Raw genomic sequence first — 18,438 nt, forward strand, 5'->3', positions numbered from 1 at the left:
TAAGGAAGGCCATGAAATTTCATGTTTTACAAACAATCATTAAAATGTCTAAGAAAAAATTTAATAACAAATTCCAAACGATTCATTACACCCAGTTAGGAGGAGAGTGTCGTAAACGAGACTTTGACGTGGCCTTAATTCCGATATTTCTGAAATTTTAGATTTTCTTGATTTTTTTAATTCTCAAAAAAATCCTCGGTGACTTAACTCGTTCCTACCCCTGGCTTAGCTGCTGTTTTAACACCTGCAGTTGCTCGCGTGCGTCCAGTGTAATTTTCTTTTTTTTTTCTTTTTTTTTCCAGGAGAGTACAAGTCTCTTTCCGTCGAGGTCGCGTGCGCGGGTCGCGAGTTTTGCGGATTTCCTCGGATTTCCCTGGGTGGGGCGTCTGCGGGGGCGAAGGGGAGGCCGGGGAAGGTGGTTTCCCGGGAAGGATTTTCGCGCGTTTTCAGCAGAGGCAAGATTATCGGGCGACCGTCGTTCCGGGGGGAATTTTAACGTCCTTACGAGAGTCCTAAATGGCTGGACCGAGCACTCGACGGGGTCCTGGCTTAGCCGTGGTGAAGGAATGCCCGACTAGTATGCATTTAAACGGGTGCATTATCCGACCGTTGCGCCATCTTGCGGGCCGCTCTTCCTGATTCATGCGAACGGACCCGCCGGCCTAAATCGGCCTCCTCGACGATCCGAAACGGGAATAAAACAGGACGAAGAGGATCTGGCCACCCTTCGTCCTGATTCCCGAGGACTATTAAGTGTAATCCGCAGAACACTCCGTCGATTTTACGTTTATACCCCATTTTTATTCATAAAAAGACTATTAAGTATAACCCACAGGACACTCCGTCGATTGTACGTTAAACGGTGTTTTTATCCATAAAAAACGCTATCGGGACCTTGTTTGTCGCTGTCTTGCTTGGTTTGCGTCTTTATGGGTTAATGCTCCGGTTTTAGGTTAGGATCTCACTTTTAGGTCAGCGTCGGGGGAAAACGACCCTGCCCGGCGATATTCGGATAAGCACCCGGTCGTTTGGCCGGCTTTCATGGCGGAATTGTCAGGTGTCAGAGCCCGTAAAACACGGGCGGAGCGAGCAGTGACGAATGGACAATCACTGGCCAGTCCCAAACGAGTCCGGCCCGGAATCGTGTAATGCAAAATCGATGCAACCGGCCGTCGTTGTTTATTAACCCCGGAAGTGGTGAGAAAATAAAATGAATAACGAGCTTCGTTCCCCGCGACGTCACGTCCGCGGTCTTCGGGCGTCGCGACGCTGCCGGAACATGGGGGGCCAAGTTGTTCATTAGCATTCTAGCTGGTGTCCTTGCTGTTTGAGTTGCGTTAAGGCGGTGTGTCCGATCAAGAAACTAATTAGCCGACGTCGCGCCCTTAGTCGTGGGCTCGTCCATCCTCCCCGTCGGGTTGAACTCTCGCTAACGATTCCGCGGTGAAGGATATCCCGGGGATTCCTCGGGACCGAAGGAAGAAGAAAATGGGAGCTCGCGGTATCCGTAGAATTTGGAGAACTATTACTGCTCGCTCAAGGGGTAAAAGAAGTATTCAAAGGGGTGGCTCACCCCTTAAAAATGAATTTTTTCGAAAAATTCCAAATGCACATTTCATAATTCTTCATTCCCTACATTTTGACGGTTGTTTCATGAAAATCGGTCGAGTGCCTCTATATGAAACAGCCAACTCACCCCCTTGCACGGACAACTTTGAAGCCTGATTTCACCCCCTAAAAGTGTTTATCCGCCGATAAAAAAAAACACGGGTCCCTTAGATTTTAGTCCTCTGTAACATATTTAAAAATGAACAAAATCGGAGGGGGACACCTCAGGTACCTTGCTTGTCAGTGTTGAGGTATAGTTGACGTCTCGCGATAGCCCTGAGATGAAATCTCATCGAACCAAAGAAATCGTTGAACGGCGTACGAAAAAATATTCGTTTAACTAACGAAATAATTAAGTCACTCAAATAAACTGGAATAAATTCGATGGAACAATTTATTCGGGGTTATGGGAATTAATTTCAGAGGGATAATTATTCTTTGGAACGAAGAAGATATTTCTTCGGTTCGATGATAATTTTATTTCTCAGTGTTGAGGTATAGTTGACGTCTCGCGATAGCCCTGAGATGAAATCTCATCGAACGAAAGAAATCGTTGAACGGCGTGCGAAAAAATATTCGTTTATCTCACGGAATTAAGTCACTCAAATAAACTGGAATAAATTCGATGGAACATTTTATTCGAGGTTATGAGAATTAATTTCCGAGGGAAAATTATTCTTTGGAATGAAGAAGATATTTCTTCGGTTCGATGATAATTTTGTTTCTCAGTGTTGAGGTATAGGATTCATGTTAAGAACTGGACGCTTCGGGTCGATTAATTATTCTTTTTTTTTCCCCCTTTTTCAATCACCTCGAAGCGATCTCGTGTTAACGCGCCCCCAATGCTGGAAGGGTGGATCAGCTGTAGCCATTATTCACGTTTAGCGATACATTCCTCTTAGTTCCATTTGTCGTGACTGGCTCGGCGCTCCCTGGAAGGGTTTTATTATTCCTGTCGGTCCCCCGCGGTTTCCGCGATCGTTACAATTCATTAGGCCGCACGCCAGCGGACTGTGCGACTTCTCGTCGGATTTCCTCCCGGCGTCCCTTCCGGTGCGCCGCCATCTTGTTCCTCCCGTCGAGCGATCGAGGCTTACCTTCCCGCCTTTTCTCCGCGTCTTCTCGGAGGGGTTTTCCCTCCCGAAAACTCGGGGGTTAATTATCCCCTCGGGAGTGCTGCATCCGCGGTTTCGCGTCGCCCCCTTAATTCCGGGATCAGAGTCGGGTCTGTAAGTCCGGATGCTTATACTCGGAATTATGGAGACCGCCGGAGATAATCGGGGCCGCGAAAAGGCGGCCGCCGCTAACGACTCTCCCTTTACTTTACGCCCGCCAATTTTCCAGGATCGAGGATAAAAAGGTAGGAGGGGACCCGTTGGTGCACCTCGTGGCCGGGACGCCTGCCGGGGAATTACCGCGGAACATTTTCGGAATTATGGCCGCGCCCGGTCGATATTTCTTGGGGGCCACCCTCCCGGGCCGAGAGTGCCGGACCGCGTGGCCCGTGCTCTCCATTTTATCGACATAATGGCGTGTACCGGCGTTAAATTCTCACGCGGCCCCGCCGGAAACGCGCGCGGAAGGGGTCGCGCGATTTAATTGCGCGGAAACTATTCGATTAATAGGACGAGCAATGGATATTCGCCCCGAGCGCGAGCCGGGAAAAATGGCGGCGCGGGCGAGCCCGCCTAACCGGCCCCGGCTCGATGTTTCGGAATTCATTTAACCGCTGAAATTCGACCGGCGGGAATTTTCGGACCGGTGGAAACCTCCAGCAGGGAGGAAGGATCCTTGATCCAGCCCCTGGCACTCGTTTGCGCTGGTTGAACCGTTAATACGACACGTTTTCGGTGCGGCTCCTCGATGAGCCGCCTGGCCGCCATCTTGGATTTTCGGGGAGGCTCGACGTCTTATCGCGAAGCGATGCTCCTGTAACGTGAAAAATTGGCAGAAAATGCAGCTGCAAGGGCGAAGTCTTAAGGTTACTCGATGGGGTAGGTAGCGAGGGGAGTCGAGGTTAGGAATAGGGGAATTTCTATCAAATAAACTTAACAGCGCGCGACCATTTGTCACCTCTTTCTCTCTCGCCCTCCCCCCGGCTGGGGAAGTAACCCAACGAGATGAGGAAGAAGAGAAATGAGAATCTTATGCTGAGAAATTACGGAGGCGCCTCCCACGCCCAAGATGGCGGCACCCCCCCGGAAAATCAGGCGACGAGGGGAGGAGGCTTTAATTGATAACTCTTGCTCGTCTTTGCGCAGGCATGGAGGCGATCATGTCGGAGTTCTTCAACGACACCACCACGGCCTTCTACGTCATCCTCATAGTCTGGATCGCCGACCAATACGACGCCATTTGCTGCCACACGCCGGTCACCAAGAGGCACTGGCTTAGGTGAGTCTAATGCGACTTTTCATTGATTTAAAAACAAAAGAAACACACCACCTTCTACAAAATACCTCCCCAGTCGGATCACTAGCTTTTTTAGGACAATTTTAAGGACACAAGATGTCCTGGAGGACAAATCTGAGATACTCAATCCGAGTCTCATTTGCGCGCCTCCGAGGTGGACGCGATCGAAAGAGGGTTTAATTAAACCGGATTAAGCTCTAATCCTTTGGTCCCGGATGAACCGGCTGGTTTCCTCATTATTTTAGGACTCCTAGAACCGAAAGAACCAAAAATCCCGGGGCGGCATCCTGTCCTCGTCGTTCTTTTTTTTTTTTTCCCCAAGCGGTCCTTGTCGATTGACGTCGAGTCGGTCCTCCCGGGTTTTGGAAAACCGGGTAGAAAGGCGTAATCTCGAAAAAATCGAGCGAAACGCCCCTGTCCTTAGTGTCGAGAAAGAGCCGGCACGCAAATTAAACACATTACGAGCTGTCTTTTGCATTGCGTCGAGGCTCGGCTTTTGAAACGCCCGGCCGTGCTCGGATAACTCCGAGTGGGCCGACAAAAAGAGGAGCCAAGTTGGAAAGTTTAATTATCTCGTATGGAGTCGCGCGTGGAACGCTTCCCGAAAAAGTCAGAAGTAATTAGTGTTGGGTTAATAACGCGTATATTATTTTTACACTTTATCGGGGAGATGGAATTTGTACAGGGCGTTCGGCTCTCCCCGAGGAGAGCCGTCGCTTTGAGGTTAGGTTTAACGTGATCACTCGCAGAGACAAAGCCGCCACTTTTTTCCCGTCGATGTTCAGCCGGTGTTCACGCGTCATTACAGAATTCCCCGATGGAAATTTCGCGGCGGGTATTTAGCCGGTAGAGCTCGCCCCACGGCGCAGCGATCGTCGCCCTAATTCCCCGGCCGATCCCGGGCAGAGCCGGGATACATCCCGAGCTGAAACGCCGCGGCATAGAATTCTATTAATCCCCGGCGTTTGAATCCCTTCTGTCGTCATTCCGTTTGCCATCATTATCGCCGATCGTTAAGGCCATTATTGGCGGACAAATCCGCGGAACCTTGCCCGCGGTTCCGCGGCAAATCGGGCCCCGGAAGTCCGGACATATTAGGGGCATTAGCGCCGATAATTGTACGAATCTCTCAGCCCTGGGAGACGAAGCGACCTCGGGATCGATCTCAGGAGGAGGCTGGCTCCCGAAGAGGGCGGATTTTCCAACCGCTATCCCGAGGATTGCCAACAGTGGCGGCGCCGATGGACTCGCGGTCGGGACGGAAGTCGGCGCTTCCGGGTCTCAATAACTGGCCGGATTTACACCGGATCGCCGGGGGAAACACCCGGAAAGGGGACCTTGCCGCCGTTTAGGCGGCAATTAAACCGATGTCGAGGTAGTGGCGGCGCCCTGGAATCGGTCCTGAGAGAGGACCAATCACCGGGTCCTCCTCTCGCGGGAAAACCGGGTCGATGATGTCCTCCTTCGGCGTTTGCGTGCCGCCATTACCGCGGGTCATCCGGTTTTAATTAGGAGTCCGACTTCCATTTGTTGCCTTCGGGCCGCCACCTCCTCTTCCATTCCCGCCGAGCGTAATTCCCGGTTGCACGGTGCTCCTCGATTATGCGACCTCTCGATGCTCTCATTGGCGTGCTTAGCCGGGCAGAAAATCTGCAAGGACCTCCCCAGGATGCCGACCTAACGATCCAGGGTCTACCTTGGAACGTCACGCTTTGGATGCCGAATTTAATCCCGGATGGGTCTTGGCTTCCTGGTGGCGGGAAAGTCCGGATAAAATTCCCTTGGATGTTGAATTCAATCCTGGGAATTTCATTCTTCCTTGGAGTTCTCTGGGAAGCCTGGATTAAATTATCTCTGATGTCGAATTAAATACCTGCCCAGGATGCCGACCTAACGATCCAGGGTCTACCTTGGAACGTCACGCTTTGGATGCCGAATTTAATCCTGGATGGGTCTTGGCTTCCTGGTGGCAGGAAAATCCGGATAAAATTCCCTTGGATGTTGAATTATATCCTGGGAATTTCATTCTTCCTTGGAGTTCCCTGGGAAGCCTGGATTAAATTATCTCTGATGTCGAATTAAATACTGGCATGAGGTTAGTTGCAGAACCTCGATGGTAATTGGCTTGGATGTTGAATTTGAAATCCTGGAAATTAAATTTCTAGCTTGAGAGTCTGGATGAAATTGCCGGATGTCGAATTATATGTGCCCATAATTATGTAAGTGGTCTAAGTCATATATTTTTTGTTTCGAAATTACATTGAATTAATTTCGTTTGAAATAATATGGCGTGAAATAACTGATAAACTCATTTCTTTTCTTAATTTTGACTTAGACCACTTTCATAATTATGGGCACATATGCAGGGCTTGGTGTTTTGCATTGACTGGGGAAAATGTTTCTTCGGGTTTTATATTTTTCTGGGATAAAATCCAAAGTTAACCCAGTTGCGACTCGACGACTCCTCGACTCGTTCCATCCTCCGTCGGGATGGATTAAATCCTGGGACGCGTAAATATCGCCCAGGTTTCTCCGTTGTTCCCTTTCTTCGATATATCCCGACGTGTATCCTGCACCTCGACGCACCCTGGCCGGAACTCTGAAAGTAAAATGAGGATCCACCGGGCGCCCATCTTGCTCTCCTCTTCGCGCCATAAATCGAACCGCGCGGGAAGAATGGCCGCGGGCCACGGATCCCGGAAACTCGGATGATTGTTTTCCTGATGCGCTCCTCCTCGGGCAAAGTTACCCGCGAGTTTTGTCGTTCCTGTATCCGCGCGATTCTTCCCCTGATTCTCGTTTTCTGCGATTGGCCTCCCCTTCGGTCCGCCACCTTCGCAGGTGAGACCAGGCCACGAAACAAACTGACGCTCCTGTCATTTATATTCTATTCCTGAAAGAATTGCTAAGGTACATCCCTTTTTTATTTTTATCACCTCGCAGGTGAGATAAAAAATCGACACTCTCAAGGGACCCTGATATTCGATTTATGAAATAATTCAGAAGACTTCATTATTTCGGCTTGTAGATGAAACTCGGATAAAAGTTGACACTCTTAACACTAGGTTTACGGGACCCGTCAATTTGACGGAATTCAAACTTCGAAAAGAAATACCGAAAAAACCATAGCATTAATTTAATAATTTTTCTATCGTAAATTAATCATTTCATCCAATGAATTTGTACACAGAATTATTTTTTCCTAAGCCTTCTAATTTTCAAAATCTGTATGTGGTATACCTATCTCTATAAAATCCGTCAAATTGACGGACTAACTAATTTCATGAACGATCCATATAAATATATTGGCTTCTTTGTTCGAATAGAAGTACCGAAAAAACCATAGGATTAATTTTAACCATTTTTGTATCGTAAATTAATCATTTCATCCAAGGAATTTGTAGACAGAATTATTTTTTCCTAAGCCTTCTAATTATGAAAAAAATCTGTATCTGTATGTTCGATTTCTTGATATATATTGTACGAAAGCGACAGGTGGAGTATGCCATTTGGTGCAATACCCAATATAATTCGACCCAGCTGTCAATATAAAAACCAACGTCGACAACGTAGGCATTTAGAAAAATCTTCTTTACCGACGTCGATCAAGTTCCTCGACGTGTTTCACTTCACCTTAAGGTGCTCTTATGCCGAAATAATTGAAAAGGTACATACTTGTACTCTCCCCATGGCGTTGCACCGGTCTGGTGGTGGGTACTCGTCGTTTCGCCTCTCTTATTCCCGGTCTGTCTGCTTCTTGATATAAGTTTAATTCAGATGTTCGCGGTTCGGCGAGCACGATGGAAGGACGTGGGAGCCGTTCTTTTCTCATTCCGAGATTACCTACATCGGATTTCTCCCATCCGCGGGGGATGCGGTTCTCCCTGAATAGGGAATTTCAGCGATTCGGGGTGATTCCTTTTTTTCTCTTCCTCTTTCTCCCTTTACTCCCATGATCGGTGGGAAGGAGCCCCAAAGTTCGGTCATGGTGGCCCTTCGAGAGTTCACGAGGCGATAAGCTGTCGAGAAGCCTTCACTTTTGTACAGGACCGATCCTTGATATCTTTCATGGTGACCCTAGACACTCCATGGGGTTGGGTCATCTCGAAACAATGAACTTTGTAATCTGTCCGCCGTTTAGTCCGGGGTCATCTCTTTCGGCAAGACAGTTCGGAAGGATCCTCCACGATTATGTGAACGTCATGGGGCTCCATGACGCATAACCGGAACGTGACGTTGCCCGCTATGACGACAATGGGATTTATGCTTCTGCTCGGGGCATTGATCAATCAATGCTGCGACTAATCATTATGCGTAATGACCGGACGCGATACGCCCATTTGTTCGTTACCTAATAACGAGGTTAGCCCTGGGAAGAATTGGCCCGAGTCGCCATTCATTCGGAATGAAACAGACCTGGATTTCTATTGGTAAAAATTAAGCAAGGGCACGTAAAAATCCTCAGACTCATTGATAACCACGAAAAGTATATTTTAATAGGAAAGGAACCTTTAAGGCGATCTTCTTTTACCCTCTTCTTATTTTTTTTTTATACCTCGCTTAGCATGTCTATTACCACCGACGCGCGATACATCACTCTCTACTCCCGTATTTCATCGTAATCTTCGACAACGCTTACCGAACTTTCCCTCAATTTCCTCGAAACTTTTAAAACAGACTCCTTGTTGAGGATCTATATTCCCATCGGGTTGACGTCAGAACTTGTGTTAAAATCCCCCGTTAATCTTCCTCGCGGTTCGTCTTCACTCGCTGCATGTGCATTTTCAAAATGGCCGCCGGATACTTGGCTATTTTTTGGCGGCGAATTAATCGGTCGTTTGAAGTTTTACGCAGAGAATAAAAATCGCGATTTAAAATAGACTCGCTGGGTTTTTATCTGCAAATAGAAATTACGAATTAAAGTAGACTCGCTGCATGTTCATTTTCAAAATGGCCGCCGGATTCGCGTACTTGGCTATTTTTTGGCGGCGAATTAATCGGTCGTTTGAATTTTTACGTAGAGAATAAAAATCGCGATTTAAAATAGACTCACTGGATTTTTATCTGCAAATCGAAATTACGAATTAAACTAGACTCGCTGGGTTTTTATCTGCAAATCGAAATTACAAATTAAAGTAGACTCGCTGCATGTTCATTTTCAAAATGGCCGCCGGATTCGCGTACTTGGCTATTTTTTCGCGGCGAATTAATCGGTCGTTTGAAGTTTTACGTAGAGAATAAAAATCGCGATTTAAAATAGACTCACTGGATTTTTATCTGCAAATCGAAATTACGAATTAAAGTAGACTCGCTGGGTTTTTACCTGGAAATTAAAATTACCGTCGGTCGCGATCTGTTTCTCCATTTCGACGTTTCTCGGCCGGAAGCGCGGCTTTTCGTTGCCGAAGAGCGAGGAGAGAAGAAGAGGGGAAAGATGAGGAAACGAGGAGGCAGAGCTTCGGCGCCCGGAGCTTTTCTATATACACATAATTCTCCGGCTCTTCGGGAAGTCACGGACGACTTGCGGGCTTCCTCAATTAAAGGGTGACTAGGAACTCTTAGAGGACGCTCGCTAAATGACACTCGAAGAGGACCTCTTCAGGGCGGAGGAAGCGTCGGTCGTTGAAGCACGACAGAGCCAGAAGAGCGATCTCGTGTACTTCCCCGCGGAAAAATGTAACTCCCTCGACGTGTCTTGAAAAAAAGCTCCCACCTTTCATAATTAATTGCAAATCGCGCTTTCCGCCATTTCTTCAATTTTCTTCTTTCTCCTCGACGTCTGCGCTGGCAGCTTTTCCTCTCCTTGCAAAACATACAAATGGAAACATCCTAACACAAAAACGATCTAGAAATCACCTTAATCCCCAATTAACGTCCACAATTAGTGGCCCCGAGTAGGAATGACATTTCCCAGTGTAGTACCTACATTGAGGGAAAAAAAATAAATAAATAAATAAATAAAATAGTTCATCGAACCAAAGAACAATTTCGTTGGTTCAAGTAACGATTCTTTGAGTTACCAAATTATCTCATTGGCTCGAATATTTCTCTGGTTGGACAAAGATCTCCCTTTTCGCGGTGTATCCCGAGATGGAGCCAGTAAAGTTCCGACAAAAGAAATCGGAATGATTAATCGGATCCTCGGCACTCTATCCTCCCTCGCGAGGTCGTCGATGGCGTCGCTCGCGTGCAGAAGCGGAGGTAAGGATTCATCGAAATGTAATTTTCCTCGGCTGGCAGGAAGGGAACGAAGTTTAAAGGCACGCCATGACGCCTGTGGGTGGTATTAGGTATCCGGTCGGAAAAGGTGTATTTTTAATTTAGCTCCCGAGGAAAGCCCTCCTCTCCTCCGTTTCCACTTCTCTCCTTCCCTCCGCCTCTCTTTTTCCAGCATGCAGCTTTCAGCATAAACCGTCCGCCTTTTCTTCCCCGCTTTGTCTTCGGCCTCCCTCTACGTCTCTTATAATCTTTTCTCTCCCCCTCCCCCCTCCCCCTCCCCCCTCCCTTGGGGGTCCTTTTACAGAAAAGAAGAGAGGAAGAACGCACTTGGAGTATGCATGCGGTGTCGGGTGTCACATGGGAAGGGACAATGTCGAGAGACACACGAGATGAGATTAGCCTCGTTACGTTCCTTCCGGCACCGCCACCGACTTCTTAGACTAGTACAAAGAGACCCGAGAGCCCAAAGGACCTCCGAATGGTCGCAGAAATCGCGACGCCATGACTTTCCACGGATACAAAACCCATGGCACTCGTGCCGAGGAACGGGGAACCGATAAGTCGAATTTTCCATCGAGCTATCGAATGTCATTCGCATCCGAGATACGTCAAAGATGGTGCTTATATTCCGTATCCTGCGTGATAATAAAATGAATACTCTAAAGGCTGGTCGTTAAAAGGGCGTAGAAATTATCGGATCGTTCCGTAAATTGGCGAGAAAAATTTGAAAAGGGTCCATGATTTCTTTCTTTTTTTTTTTTTGGGAATGATGCCAATTATGAGCAAATCTTGGGCGCACGGAGTTGACTATGTTTTCGATCTTGTCGGACCGAGATTAATTTTCACCGAGGTAATGGACAGCAAAAAAAATTGTCCGGGAATTTGTTGAAGGATCGGATGTTGTGTTGTAAATTTTTTGGGAATGATGCCAATGATGAGCAAATCTTGGGCGCACGGAGTTGACTATGTTTTCGATCTTGTCGGACCAAGATTAATTTTGACCGGGGTAATTGGAAAGCAAAAACAATTGTCCGGGGATTTGTTGATGGATCAGATGTTGTGTTTTAAATTATTTGAACGTTCCACCATGAAGAGTTTGGATTCATAGTCGGCCTCGGGTCTCGGGTTTTTTAGAGGAGGGCGTAGAGGAGGAGTAAGGGTTAATCGAAGGTGCACCGTCCTTTAAAAGCGAGGCTTAAGGTGAAGTGAAACCCCCTTCAAATCAGTCCATTCTATACAACACTTTTTTTTTAAGGGTAAAAGACCAAACTGTCCGAAACTTTGACACGTCACTCCTGATCATCTAAGAATTGTCCTGACTCATTGAAAATTTGGATTTTTTAACATTTTTTGACTCAGCTCAGACAACAACCAAAATGGCGTCGAGCTCTGATATTTCGATCGATATACAATTATCGAAGACTCTGATATGAGAAACTAAAGGGTCAGGACAATTTTACGAGAATTTAGAACACTCTGGTAATCGATAAATTCCCATTTGAACGGGATAAAGGCAAAAAGTGTTGTATGCGCTTCTATGCTAAAACGATGGTAATACGAGGTCTCGGAGTGAAAATTTAATTGACCTGGAAATCAGAGATGGCGCAGGGGGTCCCTCTGCAGTCAATTAGGGCCCCAGAAAGCACGAATCCGGAGGATTTCTGGAGTTTTACTTCGATTTCTTGATATATATTGTACGAAAACTACAGGTGGAGTATGCCATTTGGTGCAATACCCAATATAATTCGACCCAGCTGTCAATATAAAAACCAACGTCGGCAACGTAGGCATTTAGAAAAATCTTTATCGACGTCGATCAAGTTCCTCGACGTGTTTCACTTCACCTTAAGTCCACAAAAGTCCGCGGAAGGGGTGGTCCTCGATGATGGACTGGATGGTGGTTCCCTTCTGGACTGACCATGATGGATCTAGGGGTGCGGACGGTTTCGCGTTACCGGCTCGAGGAGACGTTTTCACCAGCCGCGGCCATAAAGGCCCGGCGCAAATATTTGAGGGAATTTCCGGCTTGTCGAGCAATTATCCAAATTGTCTCATGACTCCCTTACGGAGTCGCGCCACGTTCTTCTCGGGCACCTACCCGAGCGGGAGCATCCCCCGAACAGACCACGTACGGCTCGAAGGAACGAGGCCAAATAGGTTATGTCTGCCCGGATAGGTCGGTTCTGTTTTCCCCCAGAAATTCCTAGGAGTAGTTTCGCCCTCTTCGAATTATGCCATTACGCCAGGACAATTCTTAGATGATCAGGAGTGACGTGTCAAAGTTTCGGACAGTTTGGTCTAATGCCCTTAAAAAAAAGTGTTGTATTCGAATCGACTGATTTGAAGGATGTTTCACTTCACCTTAAAGATGAACAGTTCCTGACTCTTCCGAGGCGTTCCGTAGCTATATCCGCAAAGGGTTCTGGAGTTGTTTCGGAACCTAGGAGAACGATCTCTCCATCGGTGGGAAATCCTGCCGAATTACGGAACTCCCTTAGCAAACGGGGCCAACTTCTCGGGGCGACGCTCATTCGCAATTACCTCGGGTGGAAGAAAGATTTCGTTTACGAGCGCCGTCGTCCATTTTGCCAGGACAACGACGGCGCGACCAGGGCACATAACCTCCCGGAAATATCCACGTCTTCGGTTATTTCTCCTCGCTCATGGTTATTTCGGCCTCTCGGCGGAATTAGGATGTGTCCACTTTAGTCGGGCACGGAGGGTCGGAAGGGGTCTTACGTCCAGGGTGGAAGATGGCCGCGACGGGGGTGGAGGGTGCACTTCACTCTGGATCCGTAACGCAGCCATGGTTCCCCATGGCTCGTAGACACTGCACCTCCGGTTCCATTTGAGTCCAGCAAGACCGTCCCCTTCGGCTCCATTCCCGAGTTCCTTAAGCCTTTCCCTCCCCAGAGGTGCCCAAAACTTTTTCCTCGACCTGAGGAGTAAAACCCTAACCCCCTACCCCCTTCTCATTCTCCCCCGAGAAAAAATTCACCCCCCCCCATGAAATTAATTGTCAACCTCCCTCAAAAATGTGCCGTATCTTTCCCGGGAAAATTCAACAAGACTTAACCCTTCGGCCACTACCTAAAGGCGTCCGACGTTTGGTCCAAAATCGCCTGCACGCTTCGATGAATCTCGCCCATAAGTCACTGAGCTCCGCATTCAAAGGGTTAATATCGATGCACGAGTTCATGACGTAAAAGTCACGCGTTGTAGGGAAGTAATACCCACACAATAATCAGCCAAATGAAATTTCCTGATATGTAACATACAATTAAGAAAAATGTACGTAATACAAATGGGGCATTTTTTTTTTTTTGGTCTTTGGGGCATTTTTTCAGAATCTTCTCCTGGATATCGAGGATCCAACGAGGTAAGACTCAGGAGATTAATTATGAAAGAAAAATTTGCAGATTGGGTCCGCGTTGTCGGGGCGTTTGAAGAATGTGCGAAGTCGTTCGGGGGAGGAAAATCACTCCGGGGAGGAAGTGAGTACCACTGTTTGCGAGTATTTGGGGAGAACGTACCTATAGCCTGAGTTTTCGGTCCACTGACCGAGCCTTCTGCTCGGAGTGGCCGTACCTAACCTATACCTACTTACATTTACGGAAAATGCGCTCCTTTCGCCGTTCCGCCCGTTCCGCCCGTTCTGCCACGACGTCGGATCGTCGTTCTTCTATTTGGGACAATCTGGAATTTGCTCTCACCATACCTTCCCTGTCCCTCCCTTAACTCCAATTCCATTTAGGTAGATGTCTCTTGTAAGGCCTGTAAAAAAAACGGAATATTAATATCCGCCCGGCATTGTTCCCCCGTCTCGAAGGGAAATTCTTTAGTGATAAATACCGCCCCACTCGAAAAAGAGTAAAAGCCGTTCGCCACTTTTTTCTTTCCCCCCATTTCTTTTTTTTTTCCCTCGCAAAATCGACGCCAATTCTCGCAACGTTGTTCGCAAATACCGGACGTCGAGGGAAGAGCGAACGTCAGTCGCTTAAATAAATCGGGAGACCTGCAAAGTGAAATCCGTCGGTGAATAAATAATAATTATCCTCGGGGCAAAAAATTCGGACCCGAATAATGCGTCGTAAATTCGTAAACCGCGTCCGAGGAAAATCCGATTCGGACGCGTCCGTGAAGTATACGTGCACGGAGGTGCACCGATGAACGTAAGGTCTTTTTTTATTCATATCTGGATGTACATACATTTTGATGTTATTTTTCATTATTTTATATTCTTATTTTGTATAGAAACCGATTTTTCGTGGGGGCGTTTATGTCGGGTTTAAGGGGGTGTAAAGGTGACGTCCAAAAACCGATCGTTCATGAAACTTTTCGCTGGCCAGGGTGTACCGAATTGTTTCAAACTTTACACCGTGAATACGGGGACTACAAGGAAGGTCTTGACACGCGTGAAATTTCAATTTTTTATAAAAAATTTTAAACATATCTATAAAAGTATTTTTTTATTTTAATTGAAATTTCATGGGGGTCAGGACCTTGCCCATAGTTCCCAAATTTACGTTTTAAGTTTAAAACGACTCGGTATACCCAGTTGGAAAAAAGTGTCATGAACATAAACTCATTTCACAAACTCTTCGAGGCCGCTTTCGCGTCGCCTTAAACGTGGACGATTTTGGAGACATTTCGTGGGGCCGATTTTAATGGCGACCGGGGAATAAAGTAGACGGCTTCGTTACCGAATTAGAGCTCTTGATACGGCCGTCTGGAAAATTTGCAGGATGGCGGGAAGACGAGCCCTTTCCCCGGGAAGCGCTCGAGGACGTCGAGGGCGTCGAGGATGTCGAGGACGCCGACGCGGCGGTGCAGGCCGAAGTGGCACTCGAATGCTTACAATCAGCTGGGCTTGTCCGCAAATAACACTGGAGTATGATTATGATTGAATAAGGTCCGTAATTGCGGCTATTGAGCAATTATATAAATAACACATGCGCGCCCGGCCGGGCCGGGGTGTTATTTCAAGCTATGGCGGAAGGGCGGTCGGAAGGCGGGAACGGCGCGGGGTCGGGGCAAAATTACAGTGCAAACATTACCAACACCGAGGCCGACATCATAGGGGAGAGACCCGGTTAGGCCAGCCCGTGCACCGGCGATCATCTCCAATTGCCGCCGTAAAATCCCCTGCATCCCCGGACCTCTTCGACCGCGCCGAGTCGCTTTTTCGGCAGGATCAATTATCTCGATTTTCGATATCTAACTCGTTAAGTTTAATTATCCAAACCTCGCCCCGAAAGAAGGAACCGAGAAGGGTCGCTGAAATTTTCAGGGTGGAGGTTAGGACACCCACCCCGCTGGAAACCCCATTCATGTGGCTTTTAAGGTGAAGTAAAACGCGGTGAGGAACTTGATCAACGTTGATAAAGAAGATTTTTCTAAATGCCTACGGTTGGTTTTTATATCGACAGCTATATCGAATTATATTGGGTATTGTACCAAATGGCATATTCCACCTGTCGTTTTCGTACAATAATTATAAAGAAATCGAAGTAAAACTCCAGAAATCCTCTGGATTCGTGCCTTCTGGGGCCCTAATTGACTGCGGAGGGACCCCCTGCGCCATCTGTGATTTCCAGGTCAATTAAATTTTCACTCCGAGACCTCGTATTACCATCGTTTTAGCAAAGAAGCGCATACAACACTTTTTTTGCCTTTATCCCGTTCAAATGCGAGTTTATCGATTACCAGAGTGTTGATAGAGCGGTGGTCGGCCAGTATTGGGTCGCGAGATATCTCGTCAAAAGCGTTAATCGGCCAGTATCGGGTCGCGAGATATCTCGTCAAAAGCGTTGATCGGCCAGTATTGGGTCGCGAGATATCTCGTCCAAGGTAACGAATGGGTTAAATATGAAGTTTCACTGAATAAAGTGTCAAGAGTAGTGGAAATTTCTGGGGCGAATCGAGCGCAACCTCCGTGGTGCGAGGTTAGGTTATCCCCCACGCGGGGGAGCCCTATTCATGGGGTTTTAATCGCGGCGTCGCGTCCGTCTCGGATGTCCCGGCTGGCCGCCGTCAGACTGGCGCCGGCCGACGCCGGCCGACGCCGGCGTCTCCGGCTCCGTCGGTCGCGGCCTCGGCTGACTTAATTTTCCACGGCTCGCCCTCTCCTGTTCCACCAATTGGATCGGCGCTCCTCCCGTGGCGCCCTCTGGCGCCCGCCGAGCGGAACCCCGGAGCGCCCAGCGGGGCCTCCCACGTGGAGTCGATGGACTGAATTTAGCCCTGGTGGAATTACACTTCGTTCCGCCCGGCCGCCCCAACCTGTTTGCACCCTTGCCGACGAGATTCGCCGATCGATCGGCGTAATTGCGGACCCGCTGTCGCTCTCTTTAAGGTCTTCCGCCGCCATATTGGATCGCGCCGCGACTCGCCAAACCTTTTTATTCTAATGGAATGGCATCGCGTCCCTCGGCGGGCTCGGCCCCCGGAGATGATCCCGGATGTATCCTGGAAATCTCGTTTGCACTCTGGAAAAGGGGAACCCTCCGAACGGCCTCCAGGATACTCCCGCCTCCCTATGTCACAATGATAGGATGTCGCGACACGAATAGATCAGTCGATCCGATTCTACCGCCCCTGGCGGGAAAAGAAGAAACTTTTAAATAGTCCCACTTTTGGAAGCGGGTCCGTTTCGCGATTATTTCCAGTGTCCTAGGAAAGGAGGGCTTGAAAAAATTCTTTGGTTCCTTGAGGAAAGCTGGCGGAAGCGTTGAAATCGTTTGTAATGGTTTATGGTGATTTTGATCGATTTATGGCGGTTGGGAGCTTGCGTTTGCTTAATTCGACCCTTTAACCCGAGCGATTTTCAAGTGGTGCACATACGGCGTTACACGAGGCCTTTTCAAAATGGCGGCCGAACAGAAACTCAATCCACGTTTCAAGTCCATCCGCGCGTTATTTGCTGCACGGTTAAGTGGATGATTAATCGCAAACAGGCCCGCCGCGGATGGAAAATTAGTCTCCGAAGGATAATTAACCGACATAATTGATCGTCTTGACTCGAAGGACTCGGGGAGGAATACAAAGTAGGGCCGCCATGTTGAAAAGTCCATCGCCGACGCTCGAAATGGAATCCGTCGTCGGGTCGACGAGCGTCTCGTCGTCCCGGCGAGGGAAAAGGTTGGACATTGAACGCATTTTCCTAGGAATTTTCCGCGGCGATGGGAATTACGCCCTCCTGGATTCCCCGGTAGATCTGGGCGTACCTAACCTCTCGACAGCCGTCCGCGGCGCTTTGCGCCGCGATTTCGGGGTCGGGGGCGGAAAAGGGTAAAAAACGCGTAAATGGTAAATCCCCGGGAAATTGGTAAACGGCGACTTTATAGGGCGGCGGGACAAAGCAAGCGCTAACGCCTGGACAATTTCATTACTCGAATCGGGAATGTCGCGCCGCGAAACGACACTCTATTAAATGGCGTCCTGGCCGGCGCCGGCTAGGAAGGCATATAGCCGTTCGCCTCGTGTCACTGGGAATCTATTTGCATAGTAATGGCGTAGCTTCCGTTTATAAATGCCGCGGCTCGGCGAGAAGTCGCTCACTCGGAATCCGACCGAAGTGCCGGAATTCCGAGGCCCTCTCCAGGGTGGGACGGCCGAGGTTCCCGCCTCGCGATTTCGAGCAGGAATTTTAGGCGACTCGGCAGAATTACCGCCGATTTGACAAGATCACCATCGACATCGCGAGTGAACTTAGTCAACGGTCCCTCGAAACCCCACCAAGCCACTCGGTTGCGCCAGAAAATCCCGATTACTCTCGCTGCTCACCTCGCGACTTTGCGCTCAAATTCCACGACCCCCATACCTCCCAGCGCCGGTTCGACTGGATCATCGTGAACGTTTCGAGTGAACATACACAGGGATCTATCGAAACCCCATCGATTCGCTCCAGTTGAGCCAGAAAATCCCGATATCGGCCGCAGTTTCGGGCGCCAAGTCGGCAGCTTCGGTGATAACGATCCTCCGAGCGAGGTCCTTTCGAATGGGTGGAGGCAGCCTCCGTCTCTCGGGTTGTCGCCAATTAAAGGAGTCTAACTTTATGCGCAGCGGAACGTTCGATGGCGGCTCGTAGGTCGGTCGGGTCCCGGATTGGCGGAGGCTGCGGACACCCACACATCGCCCACGCGGGATGTGCGGGAAATACGCCGGGATACCCGCGAGATGTACGCAGGATATACGCGG

The 18,438-nt window shown here is 48.6% G+C and overlaps 1 protein-coding gene across 3 annotated transcripts in view; it reads left to right on the top strand.

Annotated features, from left to right (window-relative positions):
* The window catches only part of LOC105696302 (membralin), a 77,998-nt gene that overhangs the window by 34,077 nt on the left and 25,483 nt on the right, over nt 1-18,438 (top strand). For all 3 annotated transcript variants that reach the window (XM_012418681.2, XM_023433217.1, XM_012418682.2), the window contains exon 10: nt 3,870-4,002. In XM_012418681.2, coding sequence (XP_012274104.1) covers nt 3,870-4,002 — 133 coding nt within the window. The remainder of the gene's footprint in view (nt 1-3,869; nt 4,003-18,438) is intronic.

The sequence above is a fragment of the Orussus abietinus genome, unplaced genomic scaffold (assembly GCF_000612105.2).
Source record: "Orussus abietinus isolate OABI.00-Male unplaced genomic scaffold, Oabi_2.0 scaffold37, whole genome shotgun sequence".
NCBI classification, from domain to species: domain Eukaryota; kingdom Metazoa; phylum Arthropoda; class Insecta; order Hymenoptera; family Orussidae; genus Orussus; species Orussus abietinus.